The sequence below is a fragment of the Amia ocellicauda genome, chromosome 5 (assembly GCF_036373705.1).
Source record: "Amia ocellicauda isolate fAmiCal2 chromosome 5, fAmiCal2.hap1, whole genome shotgun sequence".
Classification (NCBI taxonomy): domain Eukaryota; kingdom Metazoa; phylum Chordata; class Actinopteri; order Amiiformes; family Amiidae; genus Amia; species Amia ocellicauda.
In genome coordinates this window covers 12,619,911-12,644,426 of record NC_089854.1, presented here as the reverse complement: position 1 = coordinate 12,644,426, position 24,516 = coordinate 12,619,911, and the positions used below count along the sequence as shown (strand labels likewise).

The following is a 24,516-nucleotide window of genomic DNA, read 5'->3' as shown; positions in this document are numbered from 1 at the left end:
AAAATGGGTATAAATCAGTAAAATCAAAACCCCTCAAATACAAAAATCTGGTAATTTATTGGTAAAAATCATTATTTTGAAAGAAAGAAAAAAATAATAATCAAAAGCTTTCAAGTTTAAAACAAAGCAGTCGTCTAAAATTTAGCAGCATACAGGAAAGGATTACTGTAGGCCCCTACTGAACTGACCATTTGTATATCATAATGTTTTAATGTTTTAATTAATTTAGCTGATTTATAGTAGTTTATATACAAGGCAAATCAGAATTACTACTAAAATCATTAAAATACAGACTGTTAATAATTTGTACTGTAATTAGCATTTATACTACATATACATTGTTCAGATAATGCAAAATTTAACCTAGTACTTACATCTTTGTGTACTCTTTATTAATTGATGGTTGGTAGCATGTTTTTTAAAGTGGGTGGATTGAATGGCTATAATGGGAGGAGGAGGCTGTCATGACAAAAGCTGATTATGTGCTTCTTTCCTATTGTGTTTATCAATATCCTCATTATTTTCTGTGTGCATTTCCAACTTTCCAGCATTTTTGTTGTAAATGAATAAACAATTTAGTCATGGAAAATCAGAAAATTAACATGGAAAAGTCATGGGGAAACAAAATCTGATATGCGTGGGAAGCCTTCATATAGTATGGTACACTTTTAAAGCATATCTAAGAGGTAATTATCTCACATACAGCTAAATAATAATCTGAACTAGAACTGAAAATTAAACAAATTGAAATAAATATTTTCACCCTAGAAAAAAACATAAAAAAAGATGTTGAATACTGATAAAATCAAACTAAAAAACTTGGAACATGATCATCTTCTACAAAGAGCTTATAGTTACAAATGTAATTCTTACAAAATATTATTTATCTGCGAATAAATCAGGAAAACTGTTATGTTCTATTACTAAACGTATAAGGGTTAGTGACGAATTAGGATTTTAAAATGTTAAAAAAGAAGTTTAAAATACAAATTAAAGCTCTTTCTACCTTCATTAGAATGTTATGCATATATTTCAAAACGTTTTATTTCTGAAAATAATCATTTATACTTTTTATTATAAATCATATGATTTCTAGTATCACAAATGTCATACCGGATAACAATGATAGATTTGCAAATTATTTGACTTTAGTTTTTCATCAACATAAAGTGGTTTAAAAGTATTCATAGTTTGATCTCAACAAACATATTCAGCCCAGAAAAAAAAAAATCTGAATTAATCTCACAAATTTGGGCTTTTCTATCGACACTGGTGCATTTTGTGAAGTTAGTCACACAAAACATAACGCTGAATAGAGAAAAATTATGGGAAATGTCTGATAATGCTTTCTATGTAAAAGTTATATGATTATTGTTGTATCCTTAACTCAAGGACACTGACTTATGTATTTTTACAAGCAAAATCTGTGTTGTCCTAACTCACTGATATTGGTACTCGGAATGACATACTTTCAGATTTCATATTTGATGATATCTAAAGATAGTCTCAGCAACAAAGATGTACTTAAAAAAATCATTCTGTATTTAACCGAGAGTGAGAGTCTCTAAATGTATCTTCTTTTTTTTTTTTTTTTTTTTATAATTAACAGTAAATAATCAGAAGTGAGCAGCCACTTTGATGCAATACAATTCCACTCAAGGCATAGGCTTTGATAAAACAGTACCAGTAAAACAATTTAAGATTTAAAAACATGAAATATTTTTAGCACACCAACTATTTTTTAGGTTATACGGGAAACATGTAACATATATAAACATATGCTATTTAAAAAAAAAGTAAACCGTAACAACAACATTGTAACTCATTTATGACATGAAGTCAATTCAATTCAGTTCATTAACATTTCAACAGATTAAAAAGTATATTGAACATTTTGATATCATAACATTTTAAATATATAGGAATTATGCTATTTTTGAACTTGGATTTATATATTCTCTTAAAACTTGCAAATGGCTTTATGGCATAAACATAAATTAAAACAATAATGACCATGTTGCCATCTTGTTTGTTATTTAAGGACATCAACAAATTGCATTAAAACTACAGAAATAATGTTATAAATTTTATTGCGTTGTTAAAATAACATGTCAATGTAAATGTGTTGCCTACATGCTTACAAATACTCCTAAAAACAATAAAAGTATAAGCAAGTCACTCCAGATAACGAGTAACAGATAACAGAAAGTGATCGTTTTCCAGTATGACAAAATCATTTTCTGGTATGACAAGTTTTAACTTCTGAATCAGGTGATTACTTAACCACTTATATAAATGTATTACTTTGACATACAACTATTCGATGTTATCTGTCACATTAAATATACTTTTTTATATATAAAACAATATGATAAATGGTTTTTAAGTATTGTCCAGTATGACGCACAATTTTGTACACTAGTGCAGTAGTGATCGAAAGTGTCAAATTATCAACATTTTAGGAGAGACTTACTAACCTTCTGCACAGCCTGCAGGTCCTTCATAATCTTCTGAACGATGTAATGTCCTGCCACATGGCTAGCAAAATGCATTCTGATGTAAAAATGCTCCTGAATGTCTGTTGTCTGGAATGACATTGGAAGAAATCCCAATATGGGGACAAAAGATTTTCATGTAAAAGTGAAGTGAAATTAAGTCTTTGCAATATTTTTATACATTAATGCAAACACTCACACAATTATGCCCAACTCCAACTGTTAGATCTAAGGTTTTATAGTTTTTGTTTTTGTAACATTTTTGTTTTTTCATTTTAGGTGTTGACAGTTATCCGGTTGGACATTTTGGATGATTGGAGATTAATAGCTCCTAAAATTGTAAATACTCATGAAAAATACTCCTATCAGTGAATAAAGATAGGAGTGTTGAGACATATTATTCAGTTTTAATAACAAATAACTACATGTAATATTTGTAATATGCTTGGGACACCAAAATTCATGCATTATGTCATTGACCCATAAACTTAAAGCCCCCAATTGTTCTTAAAGACCCTCAAACTAACTCATTAATAAGAAATAATAAAATTATAAACAATACTTTTAAATTATTTTATGAAAATGTTTAGAAATCTCAGATCTCAGAAGCAAATTTTGACCCTGCACCCTTTTTTGAATTCAGTTGACCTCAAACAATTATCTAAAAATCAGAAGAACATGTTAACCAAAGAATTCACTCAATTAGAAATCAAAGATATTATAAAATCCTTTCCACGCAGGAAGGCTCCAGGTATGGGCAGCTTTGTCTCTGAGTTTTATCTAAATTGTTCAGAGAAAATATCACCTAATTTACATCTAATTCCACTAACTAACTCGCTACCACCCTCCATGTACCAAGCGGTAATTTCAGTTATTCCCAAACCAGGTAGCTCCTGACATTCTCTTTCGGCCTATAGACCTATTTAATTAATTGTGATGCAAAAATAATTACAAAAACTTTTAGGAACAGAATCAATAAGGTACTAGCAGATATCATTCACTGCAACTAAACAGGTTTAATAAAGAATAGACCTCTTCAAACTAACAAGCGTACCTGTCTAAGTCTTATACAATATGCTAAGAAAAACAAAATCGATCTGTTCTTAATATTGGTTTGAAGCAGAAAAAGCTTTTGACCGTTTGGAATGGCCTTTTTATTTTAAACCTTGGAAAAACTTGATTTTCCAACTAAAATAATTAAACTCATAAAAATTATATATCGGTTATAGATCGGTTCTTTGTGGCTGGTTTCCTTTATCTAGAGGTACTCGTCAAGGCTGTCCTTTATCACCACTACTTTTTGCAATTGCAATTGAACCATTAGCTCAGAATATCAGAGCATCTCAATAAATTACAGGCATTAATAGGGCTGTGCGATATGACGATAGATATCGTATGACGATAGAAAAACGTCTATAGTTTCATATTATGCTATATCGTGTTGTCGCAAATTGCAATCTTTACGGCAGTATTTTTCGTCATTAGGAAGTTTTGCATTCTTCCCGGTTCTTCCACACGTGTCGGATGCGGCAAGAAATGTGCATCAGAAACACAGACAGACATGAGGAGAGAGAACTGACACACAATAACCAACACAACCAAGAGATGCTTTAATGCGCAGGCGCACACGCTGCGCCCCGCTCTCGTCGCCGGGCTGAACTCGATCTCCAAGCACCCCCCACCCCCTCTAATTTAGACTGATATCATTTGTATAAAAATAATAATAACGTTTGTTTGCATTTTAATAAATTGGAAAGCAATGCAAACACATGCAGAAAGTATCATTTTCTTTTTATTAAGATGGTGAAGTGGTTCAACAGTTGTATTATTATTATTACTATTATAACTATTTTGTATTAACAACGTGCTGTACTTGTAAGTAGAATCGAGACGCGACAGTCAGAGGAGAAATGTCTCTGTCCAGCAGATGTTAATGCGCCACTATAAACCCGGCTGTGCTAAATCTACCTGAATCTGTACCTTTACAGCGCATGTGTTACGTGATTACTATTACTTGTGTTATTGTTGTTATGTGACAGTAAATCATACTGTGTATATGTATATATGTGCTCTGAGGAAGATAAGTGGAAACGCGTAAGCATTATGATGTTCACTTTTTCTCTAAAAAAAATTTTGAGACATCGGTGAATATGGACTGTTTTTAGACGGGAGCTGCTGTACCATTCTATATAAAATCCCTGGGATAAGGCACCCCGCATTTAAGATTTATTAAAACTATTGTAACGCCAGATATTTTTAAACGTATGTGTATATATATGTATGTGTGTGTGTGTATATATATATATTTATCCCATAACAACATAACGCATGTAATAGTAATCACACAACACTTGCCCTGTAATGTGTTGCATTCTGCATATATTTACCATGACAGCCTGCATGTAGTATTTGTTAGTTTTGCTTATTGAAGGATTAACGAAATACTTGTAGTTTGAATGTCTTTGGTCTTATTTTGTGGCTTGATTGGATAAAAACAATAAATATCGTGATATATATTGTATATCGTCCAAACTTCTAAAAATATCGAGATATTATTTTTAAGTCATATCGCCCAGCCCTAGGCATTAATATTGGAAAACAAAATAATAAACTTAAGTCTTTACTTCTTTACTTAACTAATATTGGATCATCAAACTTATGTGTATTTTTAAAGAATATTAATTAATTAATTCATTCATTCATTATAATCTCACATTATAAAATAAATAAGGATAAAACAGAAATAACGCCTATTAATATTAATTCGGTTCCCAGTTTACTTAAAGACTTTGTGACAAACTAAAAGTAATTTCCTTCCGCTAATTACACAATTGAAATCCAGTTTGAATAAATTGTCTGATCTCCCAGTTAGCTTTTCAGGTAGAATCAGTCTTGTCAAAATGATATGGCTACCAAATTTTCCATTTACATTCTCTATGATTCCTATTATTCCACCCAAAACTTTCTTTAAAACTATATATTCATTGATTACATCATTAATTTGGTTCAATAAATCACACAGACTTAAGAGAGACTTGCTTCATATCCCAAAATCCAGAGGAGTTTTAAATCTTCCAAATATTAACTTTCATCATCTTGCTTCACAAGGCTTTTATCTTCATCATATTATAAATGCTTCGGAGGAGGGACTGTGGATAAATATTGAAAAATCTCAGGTTTATCCTAAAACCTTTTTTCTTCTATTCTTGAAAATCAGACGCCCCAATACTGACAACTTTTTAATCAATAATACAATCCGATCATAGTTTAAAAATCACAATTCCAGAATTTCACTGCTTTGGAATAATCCCATGATCAAGATCCATGGAAATTCCCTTTCCTGGCCTTCTTGGAAAGATAAGGGTATAAATCAGATATGGGACTTGGCAAATAACAATTCTATTCTGACATTCTCTGAATGAAAAAATAAATTCAAACTATCTGAATTTGAACCTTTCAGATAACTTCAAATGAAAAGCCTTATTACACATAACTTTTCAATAGAATACAATACGGATATTAGTGATATTGAATGTATACTATTTAACAAAAATCTAAATACTGATTTTATAGGAAAGCTATATAATATTTTAATTAACTCCTCTTGTAAGAACTCCACAGAATATATGACAAATGGAACATGGATCTTGGTCATGATAATGCATCTCTAAACTGGAAAGGATGTTGGGCAAATACCTCTGAGATTACTACCAATTAAAATCTTTGTTTAATAAAGTATGAACTGATGCCTAAAATGTACTATGCTCGTAAAGTCCTTTACACTTTTAATAATACCATACCAGATACTTGTTCAGAATGCAAAATACAGACAGACTCCCTGATACACTCTTTTTGGAACTGCTGGAAAATTAGAAAATTATGGTGCAAGTTGGAGAGTTTAAAAACTACCATAGTTTTTACCCCTTGATAGAAGATTGGCAGAAGACAAAAATAAATTAGCTCAATTTGTAAAGATCTGGGGCAAAGTAATGAACCTCCTTCAGCTCTCCAACTTCTAAAAAAATAAGAGCGAGAAAAATAAAAAAGAGGAGGACGGTAGAAACATTTTGTTAAGAGATATTTGATGATTGATTGGCTTGACTCATATAATGTACCTTTTAACAAATGTTGCAGGATCTAAAGTGTTTCTAGGGTAAAATGCTGTAACTGCCGATAGAATGGTACTGTTGTACAGTACTCCCAGTCGCTTTGTAATGTGATTCCCCCCCTTCCCTATGAACTTTACTTTATAGTGTGTGTATGTATTTAGGTATACATGCTAGTATTTTTGTTATTTTGTTCTGTGACCTGTACATCAAAATGTAAAACAATAGAAACAGTTTTACAAAAAAAATGAACTGCCAATTGTTGATATCAAGAATGATCTGCAAAAATGTATTTTTGATATCAGAAATGATGGATTAAATGTCACAACGGCTTGCCAAAGTAGTAAGAGAGAACGACCAAGGCTTATTTTATATATAAAGCCAGTTAACATTGGGCTGCACTACTCCTGTATAGCCACAAGAGGGAGCACTGAGCCCACTTGAGGATACACCGCAGTACTCAGTACTTCAGAAAGGTTGCAGTGTTGGACTTCAAGCTTGCTCAATCCCTTTCCAGAAATACTCCAGAGTTTGCCATTGGCTCTTAACAGTTTCTAACTCGAAGTTTGAGATCTGAAATTATAATCTGCTCATCAAAAAACAAAACAAACAATTCCTAATGCTAAATTACCAAAAAAATATGTATACTATATATCCTTTCAAAAACTGATACATTGATTTATTTTCCCATCAGTACTTTCTGATATCATGACTTATTAACCAGTATGTAAGCACAGCCATGAAAGTGCTTACTGTGGAGAAAGTAAAAAAAATGGCATCAAAACAGGGGGATGAGGAGTCAAAATCTATCAGTTTCTTTTTATATAGTTAGATAAATAAGTTTTGTAAAATTATAGGAAAAACTATGTTTGGGGAAATGTTGATGCATAAAATATGAATACATATCAAATTGGGTACTAATAAAATGGACAATCTTAAACCACTAGAGAGTTGAGGATGGGTTAGTGTCTTTCAGCGGACGCTGTGTGGAAGCACGCCCGTCTGCCTGTGTTCATTTGTGGACAGTGGGGACCAGGCGGCTGTTGCGGTGTTAGGATCAGTGGTCCCTCGGGAAGGGAGCGGGGGTTCAGTAAATCAAGCCTCCCATCTTCCCTCCTCTCCTTTCCCACGCTTGGCTTTGCCTGCAGCATGTGTTTTGTTTTTTTCTGGCACCCCAGGTGGAGCTGGGACCTGCTGGCAGATGTATCTGAATATTCATCTGTTTGGGAGATTAATTTAACTTGTAATTGGATGGATGGTGCGGTGTGCCGCGCTGTGCTGGAGTTTGAACACGTGCAAACGCACACCGGCGCAGAGACCAACACACTGCCATGCACAGACGCACACACAGCCGCACACATGCACAGACGGACGCGCACAGGCAGAAACGCAGACCTTGTTCTTGTTTTCTTTTTAAAATCTTTGAACTTTGCCTCCCTCTTGTCTTTTCTTCAGTTGTATTATATTTCCTTGGACGATTTCATGAGCCTGTGAAATTTTGGCATTTCTCTATGCGAAAGCTTTCAGTATCACAATTTGTAACTGACCTGATTAACTCATCGACTCTAGGAAAGAGAGAGGTTGGGGTTGCACAAATGCTGAATTGGAGAAGTTGAAATTGTCATTTATTTATGGACCAACACATGCAAATACTGCTTTAAACTTTGAAATTAAATTAAAGCTCTAACAAGTGATCAATAAATACATCTATGCATAGATAAAGAATTTCTCTTCCTGGCTCACTTTCATTTTCCTCTCTTCACAGATTCCAGACGAATTTGACAATGGTAAGTTTCACTCATAGACTGTTTAACTTTTCCCTTTGATTTTGAAATGTATCTCTGATTTGGATATCGATCGGCATACCAATTTGTGTGTGCCTATCATAGAGAGTGTTTGTCAGAAAGTGTGTTAGTGTGTTGGAGAGTGTGTCCATGTGTGCACACCTGCCTAGCTGTGCACCATCAACGTGATTGATCCCACATTTCGCCCCAGCTTGGCAAGTTAAAACCCTCCAGCTATTTTCTTGACCAGTCCAGTCCAGTTTGCATTTCCATCTCTATAGCCACTCACTGGGCTCCCCTGCCTCCAGCCCAGGCCCCTTCTGGCTGACTGGTGTATCTTTCCCTGGGGCTGTGTCAGGGGGTAGCACAGTACTGATTAATGTCTCTTTATCCCCTCGCCACCCCTGTGCCCACCAGTCTCCCCCACACCAACGGGCACCAAACAGCCGAATGGCGATTCAATTTTGTTTTCTTCATTCTTGCGTATGAGTTCTTTCACCTGAGTTCTTTCAATGCATAAGGATCGCTCTGTCGCTGCCAAGTTTCTTCTAGTGTTTCGTAGGGTTTAGAAGGGCGCTCGGCTGTGCTCCAGTGAGGGTTGTACAAAGCATTCACATTTCGTTTTCTCTTTTTTTCACTCTAAATTCCTCCCAATAGAAATTGTTTGCCTGCATGCTTGTACACGCACACATTAGTGAGAATGTAAGACACGGAAAATGGTTAATAGTTTCTGGGAGTATTAATGATGCCAACTAAACGATGCCAACATCCAGTTCGAATATCTTCGCTTCTGCAAATGAACAGTATCTTGGCAAATATTTTGTCTTTCTGACTCTTTGTTTGAATGCAGAAAAACTGCCTTCCTCGAACTGCAAAAGTGGTGCCTCTGTTGCTGCTACTACAAAGCTATTTTAATCTAATCCTGTTTTTTTAACCCGCAGCAGCTGTACCATTTTTATTAGTGGTAATTTGAAATGAGATGCAGCAGCAGTCATCCTCAAAAGTGGAACAATTGGCCAGTGATGTAATACTGACATAATTAATTCCACTACCTCCCCTTTGCCCGTGCCCCCTCCCCTCTCTCTCTCTGTGTCCCAGCAGGGTTATTACCCCAGGGCTCAGAATGATGCTGCCGAAGACTAATGCACTAACACCGTTTAATACTGTAATGAAGGGTAATGATGACCTTAGGGACCAGGGTAAAACGGCCAACCCTCTAGGGGGGTGGGGGGGGATGCACCTAGCAGTGCTTTCCAGCTGCCTTCCTCATACGATCCCTAAGTGAGCAGATTGGTGCTGTGCGTGCCTGAAAGGAAAGCGAGGGAGAGATTGAAGGGAAAACAATATTTATTTGGGCACCTTCCCCAGGGAGAGCAAACCGAGTCCGCTATGCAAACAGGAGGAATACGAAATAAATAAGGAGACTGACTTTCCCACGCCAAGTAATGGTATTCGGGAGATGACTGGAGATAAGGCCTGCGACTGATGGTGGCAGCAGGCCACGCTGGGCAGGTGCACGCTGGAGCTGCGTACTACAAGAATGAGGCTTTGTGTCCTAGGTCTTTGTTCTGGGTTTATAAGTGTGTGTGTGTGTGTGTGTGAGTCCTAATCATATCATCATCAGTCACTGACAATCTCCAATCTCAGTATCCTTCTGCCTCCAAGTCAGTGCTTCCTTCTATATCACCATCATCATCATCATCATCATCATCATCATCATCGTCGTCGTCAACTTGAAGGCCTCCAGAAGATGTTTCCACTTGTCGATTTATAGCATCTCCTCCTGGTGACACCTGCAGAAACCTCTGATCTTTTCTTCCCATCTTTTGGGTGCCTTTCTTCCATCTCTTCTATGCCACAGCTTCTTTAGTCAATTTCTTATCCATGCTTCTTGCAATTTGTCTGCCCCCCCATAGCTTCCTTCTCCTCTGCATTCATACGTTAATACAGCTAATACATTGTGTTTCATACTAATATAAATAATATAACCCCTATAGCATACCCTTACAGGGTCATCTTGTACTACTTTACCCTTTCTGTGTTTTTTCCACCACATCTTAACTGGCCTGCAATGCATTATTAAAATGTGAAAATCCCATGATTTTAGCCCAGGAGTGTTTTTAGATGGTATAGTATATAGTATATTAGTGCAGTGAAAGCAAAGGGAAATCATTGGAAAAGATTGATTGATTTAAGAACATAAAGTTTACAAACAAGAGGAGGCCATTCAACCCATCGTGCTCATTTGGTGATCCAAAGATACAATCCAGTCTATTTTTAAATGTGATTTTTGTCCTGGTCAGAGAACCTCCCAAGCATGTTTTTCTGGCCAAACTTAATCACCTCACCTTAATACTTAATATCAATGACTGAACTGCATGTAATAATCCTTTGATAATTAGTCACCGAGGTCAAGACTGTTTAGATTCTAAGAGGATCTTTGACTTAATCAGTGCACAGCAGTGAAAAGTGAGTAGGTTTGGATTTATTTCTGTTTGTTTATCCTCTGGCTTTCCAATGTATTCCCCATTAATGATTGAATGCCTACAGATATTTGCATTGCACCAGAGTGGGCAATGAGGCAGGTTGTGTGCACCAGAAGCTGCTGGTCAAGAGAAGGGAGGGGGGTGAAGGTCCAGCCTGGGGCAGGGATGCAATAGGAGTTCATGTGTGTGGTGGGGGGGCAGTTGTTCATCACCCAGAAGAATGAGGAGTGACAGATCTGGAAAGCAAGAAGGTCAGGGGGTGGGGGAGGAAAAGCAAAAGAGAAGAAGAGGAGGCAATTGACTAATAATGACATTTGGCAAACATTGCGAGCATATGCCACCACTGTGCAGGATGAAAGAGTTCCATTGTGTCGCCCAGGCCCCGCCGTCCCCCCGGCCTCTGCCCCTGTTTAAATAAACACCCTGTGCCGAGTGTCCGACAATGATGACCGCTCTCTCGTGCAAACTGACCAGGCTGAGAGAGGTGGTGTGGGCGAGGTTTTCGGTTTTGGTTTTGTTGTGATGTCGTAGCGATGTCCCACTGTCCCCCATTCTCTTGCTTCAGTGACACTGTCATTGCTGAGGTCTACGGCCTGGGGTTTAAACGTGTTCATTAAATTCCAGTAATACAAACCCCAAAGGTAGAGAACGATCCTGCACCGAATGAACATTCGATTCGTTCAAATTTGAATTTCCTGTCATAATGCTTCTACTTTCAATTTCTTGTGTGTGTGCTGAACACAAACATTGTTTGTTAGGGTATATTTTCTTTTCTTTTTTTCCTTCCCATCTCTCCTAATGTCTCCTATACAGGACGTTTCTCTGTCTGAGAAATCGGCCTTGGCACTCGGCACTTATGCCAGGCCCATGAAGTGTTACAGAAGCACTGCTGTTTTGTGCTTTGTATTTTCTTTCCCTATCCGCATTTCCCATCCCTGTCTCAACTGATATGATGCATTAGAAGTTCCTTTAGTCAAACTTATAATAATAATAACTAGAATGAGAAGTTTCTGGAAATTTAATCGGCATTGTAAAAACTGCTGTTTTAAGACCATTTAAAGGAGTATCTGATGAATAAGCAGTTCAGCATGTTAAATATATTTTAAAGAATTCTAGCTTTAAAGCAGATTAATAGCTCTTCTGTGGAAGGATTTATGAATGCATATTTAATTTACCTTACAGGAAGGTATAGGGCATTTTCGGATAGATCATACATGGTTTCCTATATGTGTTCCATAATACGAGTGAGCCTAACTGCATTATGTAAGGAGTAAGGTCAAAGTGAAGGTGCTTGGACTATTTTAGAAGTAAACATATGTTGTCCATTTATGAATCTGAAATCAGATTGGAGCTTTGAGCTTTGCTTCCGAGTGATGAAAATTATTTAATACTCATAGTGACTTTGACCTGGAAGGAAAGGTTAAAGGTCTCACTCAAGGTCATATTTTGAAAGCCCATATATGGTTTCCTGTATGTGTTCCATAAAGACCATGGGTCTTTTTCCTCTCTGTGAGGTGTTATAGAGCTAAAAGTAGTAATCTTGCATTTGACCTGAAAGGAGAGGTCAAAGGTCAAAATAAAGGCCATATTTAAATAGACCACTTACGGTTTTCTATACATATCCAATACTAAATGTGAGTATCTTCAATCTGGAAGCATTTATTAGGCAGATAACATAACTGACCTTTGAATCCTGAAGGAAAGGTCAAATTTATTTATTTATTTTTTCAAAAGAACACAATTGGGCCCCTATGACATGATTCATAATGATTGTGTTGGATTTTATAAAGTGTAACCCTGAAATGGGAGAAAATCTGATCTGATATTGAAGGAGAGGTCAGAGGTAAAGTTAAAGGACATGCACGGATAGAGCACATATGGTTTCCTATACATGTTCTATAGTGACCATCATCGTATCTGCCACACGTAAGGAGTTATAAGCCTTCAAAAGTCAAGGAGTTTTTTGGTGATATTCCATGATCCATAGCTCCGATCAGAAAATGGATAGCAATTTTGGAAACTTCATACACATTTTCCTATCAATGCTTAATAGTAACATGACTGATAAAAACACCCTTAAATGAGTAATGTGATGTTAAATATCTGAGGACAGTTTCTAACGTGGCAAACCTGAAGTATCTGACCCAGAGAATGTCAGAGGTCAAAGTCAATGACATATTCGGAAAGGAATCTATGATTTCCTATTAGTGTTCAATTCTAAATATGTTACTAAAAGTAACCTATCAATAGTTATTAGCTGTTGAATGTTTTGAGGTCATAGAGAGCCTCAGGATAATCTGGATGACCAATCAGTACCAAAAGTAATAGCAACCATTTTCAGATATAGTGCAAAAAGTGTGCACATACATATGTGTCATATAGATGGCTGAAGAACTGTAGGAGGAGATGCGTTTACACTAAGTGGTCGGAAACGAGAATAATAATAAGAAAAGACTGGAACAATAATAAAGAAACCGCTAAAGAACAAGATCTGCATTTTACAATGAATAAGACTCTGTGTAACACAACCTCTATCTTATCGCCCTGTTGAATGTTTCCCCCAGTGTATATCTTTATCCCTCTGTTTATGAATACATAAAATTACATTGCTAAAATGCAATGTTTTATTTGAAATGCCTTAAAAAAAACATGAACTAGCTCTCCTGTGTATAAAAAAGAACTCATAATTTTCCTGATTAGGCCACTTAAGCCGAAGTAAAGCTCAAGGCAGCTGACGCACTGGGTCAGGGGAAGAAAGAAGTCTCCGCTCATTCTAATGTGGTACCTCTCTGGATATCAGATTCCACTAAAGCAACTGCACAGGCCGCGGTTAGACACCTGAATCCCATCTCCCGAATCCAAGGGTGGGTGGATGGGGTGGGGTTTAGGGGGGGTGCACAAGCGTCCCAGTCAAGCTGTCCCTTTTCCTTGTCTGTGCTCATCTGGACCCAGCCCAGCCCCTCTCTGCGGCATTACCATAACAATCGGCAAGCCAAGCACACCACAGACTGTCTAGGCCTGACCTGACCACCACTCCCCAAACACACACACACACACACACACGCACGCGCTCGCACACACACACACACACACGCTTGCACACAATCCCCAGGCCCCCAGTTGATAAAGTAGCCACCGCACAGTGTCAATAGCTGCAGCCGGTCTGAATGCTAATACCCTAATCTCTGGAGAGGGGTATTTAACAGTGCGGTCACAGTCACACGCTCCCTGAGAATAATCTACAGCACAACCCCCACCCCCCTTCCTCCTCCTCCTCCTCCTCTTTACCCCATCCCACCATCCCTGATCCCCTCCCCTGTGAATGAAAGAGATTAAAACTAATCAAACCAGAAGAAAAGAAGAAAAAAATGTGTGCGCACACATAAAGGTAACCGAACAGTCCCCCCCCGTTCTTCTCGGGGTCTCTAGGGGAATTGGTTTCTTTTAAACCCGGGAGCATTGTTGCACAGGCTCAGATGGGGGACAGTTGTTGGCCAGGCTGTTTAAATTGCTCGAGTCGACCAGATCAGAGAAGGTTCTGGATTTACATGCGTGTTATCGGGGGCCTGGGAAAAAGGAGGAAGGGAGGGTAAGAGGGGGTAGACTTCTGCCCCTGGTCCTCAGAAGCATCTAAAGATATTTTGGGTGACTCTCAATGATCTGCAGCTTTCTCTGCCCACCTAAATTTCCTTCTTTGTTTTCCACAGATGCCCCAGTTGTGCAGCAGATCCGACGAACGTACAAGTATTTTCAAGATTACAGACAGGTGGGTGACGTCACTTTTGGAGGGTGAAAATAGCAGTAGAGAGAGAAGTCACTGAGATGAATGATTGGAGATACAGTACATTATCAACATTTCTAAACACTGATGAACTGTATAGTATAGAATAGTCAACCCAGGATTCCAGTGCATGTCTGGGCCCCTTGTCTGTAGATTGTAACTGCAATTCAAGGAATTTGGAATTTCAAGAGTTCCTCATTATCTTTTGATATAAACACCTGCATTGTGTTCACCAATTTCATCCATGAACTATATTTTTTAAGCGATCGAGACACTGACCAACAAACTCTTTGGCCTTGTACTTGTCTGAGGACCAGTTCATAACAGCTGCTGTCCTCCCCAGTCTCTGGTTGTTTGCGGGTGTCTGCTGATGCAAAATCAAGCAGCTGTTCTTTAGCTGAAGTGTTTAACCACGCACCCTGCCCCCCCTAAACACACACCCACCCTCTCAGCCTAGCCCCCTCCCACACAGCAGTGCGAGTAGCTTATCAATGCATCTGTGATGAATTTCCCTCAAACTTCAATCTAATAGAATTATTATAGGCCCAATATTGCCAGTATCCAAAACATGTGCCAACTAACTGAGACACCTGACTTCAGCTGCTGCTTAATACACATCTTAGATTTGCAGTCTCCTTTGTTTTTGTTTCGTTGGTCAGTGTCCCGAAACATTTTCTTCAGAAAGAGAGTTGCAGGGAATCTGTGCTTTAACATCCGACAATATATTTAGTTGTGTTGGTGAATAAAGGACACTATATGTTTTGCCTTCTGTGGGAACACCGTTTGAGAACTTCTGGGTAAAAAATGTAATCAATCTATACATGTTCATCATCTGTAATGCTGCTGGATTATGGACCACAGGTCACCATTTTGTAAAAGGCCTGATCCATAATAAACAAACTAGTAAATCTTCTGTAAAATTCTGCATGATGGATCTCTGTTTGGTTTTCCCCAGATGATTATTGAGCCCACAAGTCCCAAGCTGCTCCCGGACCCCCTGAAGGAACCATACTACCAGCCCCCCTACACCCTGGTCCTGGAGCTCACCGATGTGCTGCTGCACCCCGAGTGGTCGGTATGTAGAGGGCAGGGGTTCCTGTTTTTGTTTGTTTAGGAACAATCTTGATTGTAATGATTTATCGTATGGTCATGAATCCACAGTGTGGAGAGTAATATTGAATGTTTATTTCTCTCACTTCTTCTCTATCTGTGCTGCTGTCCCTTTCCCTGCATCTATCGTTCTCACTGAAATTCAAAATGAGCTTTAGTGCAGTGTTGGCCAAAGCATTTACACATAATGTAAAGGGAACAGAATAAATACAATAACAAAATAAAAGTAAACGTGTACAATTATTCTACATGTATGTACAGACAGGGCTAGTCTGCTGTCTTGTTGATAGTGGTTAGGAGACTTTGAAGGAGGCCTTTCTCCCTCTTTCTCTCATCTCCTTTAGTTTTCTTCCTTGCTTCCAGCTTATTTTCTTTCTCATCCCTGTCTCTGCCTCTCTCTTATCCCTATCACTTTCCTGTGTCTTTGTATGTGTGTGTGTTTGTATGGAGAGACCAGCAATCTTCTGTGAAGTGAGCATTGCAGTGGAATGTGTTCTCCAGCCTGGGTGGGGAAGGTTTTCCAGAGCTGCAGGAGATCTGTAGAAAGATGATCTGTAACTCAGCCCTCAGACGAGACACGGGGTCCTGAGTGGAATTATTCAACACAAAACCTTCCCCCCCACCCCTCTTGTCCACTTACTTGCCTAACTCCACTCAAACAAGCCATCTGGATACAAGTAACCACCTGTCACCCCCCCCCACCCCAGCCTCCCCCCCCACCCCAGCCTCCCCTCCCCCAGCATTGCTGTGTCTCACCTGGCCAGCTGTACACCTCCCCCTCCTCTCTCTGTCCCTCTGTCCCGCAACCCACAAGCCCAGCTAACAGGTGGACAGCTACTAATGCAATCAGAAACCAGATAGGAGAACAGGTAGAGTGGTACAACAGACAACAGCTAGTCCATTCAATCTGATCTCTGATTTGTTTTGTGTATTTATGAAAGACGGAGAAAAAGAAACTCAAAGACCATTATTATTATTATTATTATTATTATTATTATTATTATTAATGCTATTTTGTTTTTATGTAGATTACGTTCAAATTCGTGTTTTGTTTTTATTTGTGTATGTATTCAGTGATGGATTTTCTCTGAGAATCGGGGGGAAATTTAATTTAGTAATACTAAACTGCACACTTTGTTCCAGACACACACAAAAAACAGACTTCTTGGTGCAATCCCATATCTTGTTGCTCTCCTGCTTATTTCTGGTCCCATTCATTTTACTGGGTTTGCAGACCTGTGCAGAAAACAGGAAGGCTACATCTCTCATTTTAATGATACTATATTGTCAAAGACTACCCCATGGTTACAGCCAGGCAGGTTTATAGTCGTTTTAGTCAATTGCAATCCTTACATTTTATTCTCTCTGTGGCAAAATCAGTGTTCAACCAAACTTGGCAGCAGTGTCACTGATAAATAAATCTAGTATAACGAGCAGTGGTTATTAAACTGAACAAATGGCCAGATAATAGGTGTTACTTTGCCTTTTGACTTGAACGGACTGTATTGTTGGCACTTCACTCAGCCTGGCTCTCCAATCTCCCTCTGGTTCACAGCTGGTGACTGGCTGGCGCTTTAAGAAGAGGCCGGGCATTGACTTCTTGTTTCAGCAGCTGGCGCCTCTCTATGAGATTGTCATCTTCACCTCCGAAACTGGCTTGGTAAGCGGGCACTGCGTACGCTTTGTTTCGACTGTGTTCGAAATCCCTCCTGTCTTTTAGGAGGGAACTAGACGTAAACAAACGCTTTTTGGTTTTATTGTTGTTTATTTTGGGGTCGTTTTTGTTTTTGTGTTTCGTATGGTTTGCTCAGTCGCTCACAGTCTCCCCATTGTCAAAATAACGAGCATTCACTCAAACACCGATTGCTGTTTTTATTTAGTTTGTGCGTTTGTTTACGTGTTTAGTTTTGCTATTAAGATGCAAATGAGCTGCACATAACAGCCAATTAGGACTCTTTTGTTTTTCTTTCTTTTTTTAATCAGTCCGCTTCTGTCTTTTCAAAATCTTTTTGAGGCGCGTCTTGTTGTAACACAAAGCCCAGAGAAATAAAGCTCTAAGGACCTAACCCAATCAGTTTTGTTTGTTTGTTGCTTTTGTTAGTCTTTCAGCTGTTTTTATTTTTTGAGGCATTAGAAATGTGAGTGCTTGGCAGTCTTTTCCAGGTCCATTTCAGCTACTTCTCCTCTTGCTATATTTATAAACCAACTCTCCCAATATCCACTTTAATTCATTCCCCCACTGTGAAACCATTTTCAAGGTTCACAAATCTGGTGAAATGGCCCGTCTTGGGACGGGCTGAGATGCTTTTCCAGTTACAATGCCCTAAAATGTTGTAAAAGTGATGAGAGAAGTTGCATTTGTTCTTTTTATTTATCACAGATCACAGATTTCCTTCCTTCAGCTTTATAATACTTAATCCATGTATGTACGTGTCATTGTGTTGTGTGTGTCCGCAGACAGCCTTCCCTCTCATTGACAGCATAGACCCGCAGGGCTTCGTCATGTATCGCCTATTCCGAGACGCCACGCGCTACGTGGAAGGACATCATATTAAGGTATCTCTTTACATGTGCACAAGTCTCTCACAGTTTTCCTGATAATTTTATTCTGATCTTTAAAAATATATATATTTTAAAAGGCCATAGGAGAGGGGCTCTTGATCTAGTTGAGATCAATTAGTTGAGATTTGTATTTGCATTTTTTACCTTACAGAAGTTGTTACAACTCTCTATTAGTGCACTATTATCAGAACTCTTGGTCATTTTGGCCAAAAAGGAACACATAAGACCTAAAAACAGTGCAATGCAGTTTGTCTGTTGTCTAACTAACAATAAGTGTCTTTATAATGTTGAGTTAAATGTTTATGAATTTCCTACATTAACTGTTGTGATGGAGAGTTTTGTTTTCCCGTTCTGTGACATCCGAGTCAGAATAAGGTGTGATAAACCTACAGCTTTACTCAATCCTTTGGAAAGGTTGTATATGAGCAGGCTTACACAGACAATGCTGTGCTCTTTTGATCTGATGCACTGTTGTTAGCTCTTGGTGGCAGGATGGCGCCGCTGTGTAAGCCTCCTGGTACACAAGCCTCTCTGTCCTGCTAACTGACATAAACACACAGACACAGGGAGTCCAACACAAGGGTTGTGCTCCGAGGAAACTGCCACACTGCAGATCGGGTTGCCAGCCATTTTATAGAAACCGCAAAGCCTGACCTACTGCAAGTGTGCCCCCTCCCCTCCAGAGACACACTCACCTCTTAAAAACCCTTCTGTTACCCTATTGGTCTCCAGCCTCTCCCTCCATATCTTTCGTTCTCTGTGTGCAAGACTTGACAATAGTGAATGAGTTTCCTTTTCTTTCTTTTTTCTTTCTTCCCTCCCTCCCCCATTTGGGTGCCCCATTAACCTTCTGTCTTTTTTTCTCTATATCCCCCCTGCTCTCTCTCTCTCAGCACTTAGAGTATCCCCTTTATAAAAAAATTAAAGTTGAGAAGATTTTTTTGAGATTACTTTTTATGTTCAGAATAATTAATTTAATAATGAAGGCATATTGGCATTCAGATCTTAAATCTAAACTGTGCTTTGTGTGTAACAGTTTGAAGTCTTTTCTTTTTAAGTTTGTATGTAAGCCACTGAAGTAGTAGATTTGATTTTGTTTATTTGTTTTACTCGCGTATCTGTAAATTATTAAAGTTGACAACTCTAAGGCCCAGTGGGAGAAATATATTGTATGTATTGTTTTTGTAGCCTATTTAGTTTAAATTAAAACATTGGGGAATTTTAGAGATCAATATTTTTACTGGAACTAATACCACTGCTGCTCTCTCTCTCTCATTCTCTGACTGCTCCATACACGTGTCTTATGTTTTAGAGACATTACAACAGTGCAAGTGATTGTGTCTTCCTTCTCTTCTGTTCCCCCTATCGACCTTCTGTCTTTCTTTTCTCTCTCTATACCCCCCTCCTTCTCCTCCCTTCCCTCACTCATTCCCTCCCTCATCTTCCATCTGGACCTAAGGCAGCAGCAGGGGTGCTAGTGGAGAATGAGAGCGAGAGAGAATTGTAGATGTGAGCAGTTTTCTGAAAAGAGAGAGTCCCTGGAGAAATGGTGTTGTCTCCTGTTGAATAACGATGGTTAAAAAAAAAGTTTCTGAAATCTTGCTGGTGCAGCAGCCCAGGCGGTGACTGAACAAAAGATTGCATTTTTTTATTATTATTTTTAATTTTATTTATTTATTTTGGAGAGCAGAAGCGTGGTGCTTCTTTGCTTCTGAAGGGTAATTGAATGCAACGTGGCTGGATCTGATACAATGTGAAATAACTGCTGCTGCTGGGAAGTTCAATTTGAGATCCATTGTTTTTTGTGTTTAAAGAGGAAAAAATAAATCTAATCAAGAAAGGATAAAAAAAATCTACAACTCCAAAACAAGATGGCAAAGATTGAACCATTTATAAAAAAGTGAAATAAATGATTAAATAAATACATTAATCAATAAAATGCAAATCACACACAAAAACTAAATATATATATCAATTCTGTGTATGCTTGTATAGATGCATAAAAAAATGAAAAGCCAGAGCAGTGAGCTTAATTTTGGCCCAAAATGTTAAACAAAAACAACTTTATGTATTTATTTCAACACGTCGGCATAATAGTTTACATTACTTTTGGTATCATTAACACAAGCTTGTGAGGTTTTCAATGCCTAAAGTGCAAGAGACGCTGTATCAAATAGCGATTGATTGAACAGGTGTGTACTGCCACACACACACGCACGCACCTCCACAGTCGTGTTGTGTGAAGAGGGGGCAAGATGGCTGCACGCAAGCTGTGGAAGCATGAGAGAGATCTGCAAGCACACAAATACACACAGACATGCATGCACCCCCACCCCCAGCACACTCCTGCACACGCACCGCCACGCTGCGCCACTCCCGACGCATTGTGAGTCTGTCAGTGGATATTGACCAGAAGCCTGCCTTCTGTAGTTGCAGCCCCCCAAGGGTGTGTGCTGTATTGTGAGCAGAGGCAGATGCTCACAATCTAGTTGGACGTTTTCAGAGAGTGTGGCGATGCTAGTAGGTTCCCATGACCTCCACTCCTGCTTGTGTCTGTACCTTAGGGAGATCAGAGTTGACCTTTTATTTTATTTTTTTTCAAGGGGGGGCTGCAGGGTACGTAACGTTCCTGTCCATCTGCTATGTACCAAATATCAAGCCCAGAGACGGAGACAGCTGGCCCCAGAGAGATGTTTTTCTGTGATTGTGTGCGTGCATGCGTGTGTGTGTGTGTGTGTGTATGTGTGTGTAAGTATGAGGAGCTTGAGAAGTGGGGTTTTGCGGTGTGTTTGTATGTGTATGTGTGCCTTCCTTTCTTATCTTTGTGTGCTTATTAGCTTCACAAAGTCCATTTACCACAGATTCTGTTAATAACCTGAACAAACAAATATGTTAACCTGATTGCCATGCTCGCTCACACACACACGCACACTTATTCACTGGGTCGACACCAGTTCCTGCAGTGCCCATTATAGACTCCCTTCATGATCAGAATTTTGCAAACCCCACCCATGGTACAAATATTTGTATATATCCAAAAGTATAAACAAAGCTCTGATTAACCACAAAGTACAACCCAAATGTCAATGCCCATGTCACTGTTAGCTGGTATCTTTGTAATAATAATGTTAACTCCATAACACTCCTTAATTACGTGACTGTCGGAAGCAAGATTAATTAACCAATTCAACTTCAGCTAGAATTATTAATTAAGCAAATAAATTAATAAAGTGTGGGTTGGACGAAAGTGCATTGAATGTGCTGTGTCTGCTGCCCTCTGCTGTGGCAGGGCATCCCTCATCCTTGCTGACTCGAGTCTCCTCTCTCTCCGGCGGGCAGGATGTGTCCTGTCTCAATCGGGACACCTCCAAAGTGATCGTGGTGGACTGCAAGAAGGAGGCCTTCACCCTGCAGCCTTTCAACGGCCTGGCTCTGCAGAAGTGGGACGGCAACTCCGAGGACCGCACACTGTACGACTTGGCTGCGTTCCTGAAGAGTGAGTATAGGATCCACCCCTTATCTCATCCTCGCCGAGTGTTAACCTCGCCCTGCCTGCCCAAACAATAATTAGTATCATTTTCATTATGATTGTTATTGAATTCCACCAAAATCAGATATCTGTCCAATAACATGTAAAATGCCCCGTGCCCCAAGGGGCCTGTATGAGTTACCGCACCAAAGGGGCACACAAACACTCATTGCTCAGTAGTGGCGCTAAGCTATGCACTTTTTGGGATCGGACTCATGTTTGAGGTCTTTTTCCACATCAAGCCCCTGAGACTCCATGTTTTACAAGTGCTACAATATATAGAGAGATCTGGAAAACATCAATCATATTGTTAACCCCTCTGTCTCTCTGTCCCTGTTCCATTCTCTGTCTGTCTCTCTTACTGATAGCAATTGCCCTGAGTGGAGTGGATGACGTACGCACTGTGCTGGAAAACTACGCTCACGAGGACGACCCCATCGACGCCTTCAAACGCAGACAAGCTCAGCTTGCACAGGTAAACACACACACAGAACTACCCATCCAGCCCTGCCACTTGAAATCCCTTGAGATTACTGTATCCATTCCTGACCAATTTCTTAGCAAAGAGAAATATAAAGGCCTTTTTGTGACCGGAAAAGTGACACTAAATTGTGTTTTTTGTTTATTTCTTTGTTTTGTGTGCGCATATAGGAGGAGCAAAATCGACTATCAGAACTCTCTCAGCAGAAGCAGCAGGGGATCTCATTGAGCTCCATAACGAGCAGGTTTTGGTCCCGCTCGAAGCAACAGTGACCTCTGCTCTCAAATCCACCAATTGTAGTCCATCTTACCAGGCAGCCAGCCAATCGGAGACGGCGCTGCCGGCCCGTGACGGGCTGTGTGGCTGTGAGGTTGGGTTATTGTGGGGGGAGTGGGAGGGGGGTGTTGTAGTCGAGTGTGGTCGGGTGGGTATTGAAAGGGTTGGAATGAGGAGGTGGTTTCTAGCTGCCCAATCCGGTTCCACGCCCGTTGGTGACATCACAAGCAGAGGGGAGAGGCTCCTCATGGTGTCAGGTCAAGTTAATTTTCCTTCTGCGATGACCTCCATGCCCCCCACCCCCCCGCCCCTGTTCACCATCCCACAAGCACTGCCTGAACACCTTTCCAGGAAAACCTGTTGCTCATTTCTCCTGTCGCCCTAAGCTTCAAACATCTCCCATTTCAGCAATGCACAATAAGAACAAGACTTTAAGACAAAACCAAACGCTTTTGTCAGACTCGAGGGTAGGCTTCACTTTCTACCTCAGACTCTTATCTGAACTCGGAGGAAGAGGAGGAAGAGGAAGATCTTGATCATGAAACTGGGCCTTGAACTTCAACCAATCTACAGGCCAAGTTTTACGGGCACACAAAGGACTTATTACATGGACTTGGCAACACTTTTTCCTTGGGCATCTGTCTGTGTATCATTGTCCTGTCACTTCATTGGCTTATGAGGTCTGAACTACTGGTTTCGGCCCTGTCTGGGAGAGGCTGGGGTGGGGAGGGTACAGGGGATAATTAAGTGATGTTAATTGAGTTGTGTGTGGCAGGGGGAGGTCAAATAGCCCACTGATTTTGTTTGTCTTGATTCTGACTGTGATTGTAAATGTGTCCGAAATGGGAAGGTCTTCTCTTTAGTTTTTTTTTTTTTAGTTTTTTTTTAAGTTTCCACTAAATGCAAAAAAACAACAACAAAATGTTTCCTCAACAGGATAAAGTGCTGAATCATGGGCAGTTGTGCAAGGGTTGTGTCTTTTAAAATAAACTTAACACGTGGACTGATGATCTTCGCGTTGTGTGTCATGGAAAACTTTTTGAACTACTCCACGCCTGTGACTAGCAGTGATTCAATACGACAAGCTCCAGACATATTGGGCATGTTCGAATGCCAGCAGTGAGGTGCTATGAACCAGTGTGAGCAAGAACTCAATCCATGTATTTTTATTTTTATTGACACCGTAATCTTATGATCACAGGGTAGCATTATTGACAAGAATCGTGTGATGTATGGACTTGTGATCACAAACATAAACAAGATCTTTGCCACAAAAGATGCCCTGATATGATAATGTGATATATGCAATCCTCTCTTATAAGGCGCTTATAAATATATTAATTTTAAAAGTATATGATTCCAATAATGCACATTACCAGGTCTATTTGAGTAACAATTTTGTCCCATAATTTGCCAGATGGCCTGATGCATACGTTTGCCCTAAAAATATATATATTTTGGGAAAGTAATGGTTTTCAAGTTAAATATTCCCAAACTATTTTAAAAGGCTCATTGACCACAGAGCTGCGTAATTCAGCAATAATGTTCAATTGTAAAGGGTTGTGGCATCTTCCCAGCAATCATTGACTCCGGCTGACCTGCTTTCTACACATGTATGTACTTTCACGCCATCGAAAATCAGAACCCAGGTTGCTAAGATGTGGGTCATGCCACCTGGGCTGGTGTGCCAGTGTGAAGGGGGCTTAAGAGCTGGAGTGTGGTGGTGTGCTTCAAAAACTGAGCATCGTACAGCAGTGACAGAGTATTCAGTGAACGCTGCACACAGTAATTTCAAAGGAAGGGGGGTGATGTGTAAATTACAGACCCACTGAGGGGAGAGGATAATCCAAAACTAAACAACATAAAACAAAAAATTGCTTTCACTAGGATGTCCGGTGGGCTGGTT

At 39.3% G+C, this 24,516-nt stretch overlaps 1 protein-coding gene across 1 annotated transcript in view; it reads left to right on the top strand.

Annotated features, from left to right (window-relative positions):
- Positions 1 to 23,618, top strand: part of timm50 (translocase of inner mitochondrial membrane 50 homolog (S. cerevisiae)) — a 28,932-nt gene extending 5,314 nt beyond the window's left edge. The window contains exons 4-11 of the mRNA XM_066703877.1: positions 8,367 to 8,388; positions 14,579 to 14,637; positions 15,608 to 15,727; positions 17,318 to 17,422; positions 18,220 to 18,318; positions 21,664 to 21,820; positions 22,222 to 22,328; positions 22,505 to 23,618. Coding sequence (XP_066559974.1) covers positions 8,367 to 8,388; positions 14,579 to 14,637; positions 15,608 to 15,727; positions 17,318 to 17,422; positions 18,220 to 18,318; positions 21,664 to 21,820; positions 22,222 to 22,328; positions 22,505 to 22,606 — 771 coding nt within the window. The 3' untranslated portion in view covers positions 22,607 to 23,618. The remainder of the gene's footprint in view (positions 1 to 8,366; positions 8,389 to 14,578; positions 14,638 to 15,607; positions 15,728 to 17,317; positions 17,423 to 18,219; positions 18,319 to 21,663; positions 21,821 to 22,221; positions 22,329 to 22,504) is intronic.
- The last annotated feature ends 898 nt before the right edge of the window (positions 23,619 to 24,516 follow it).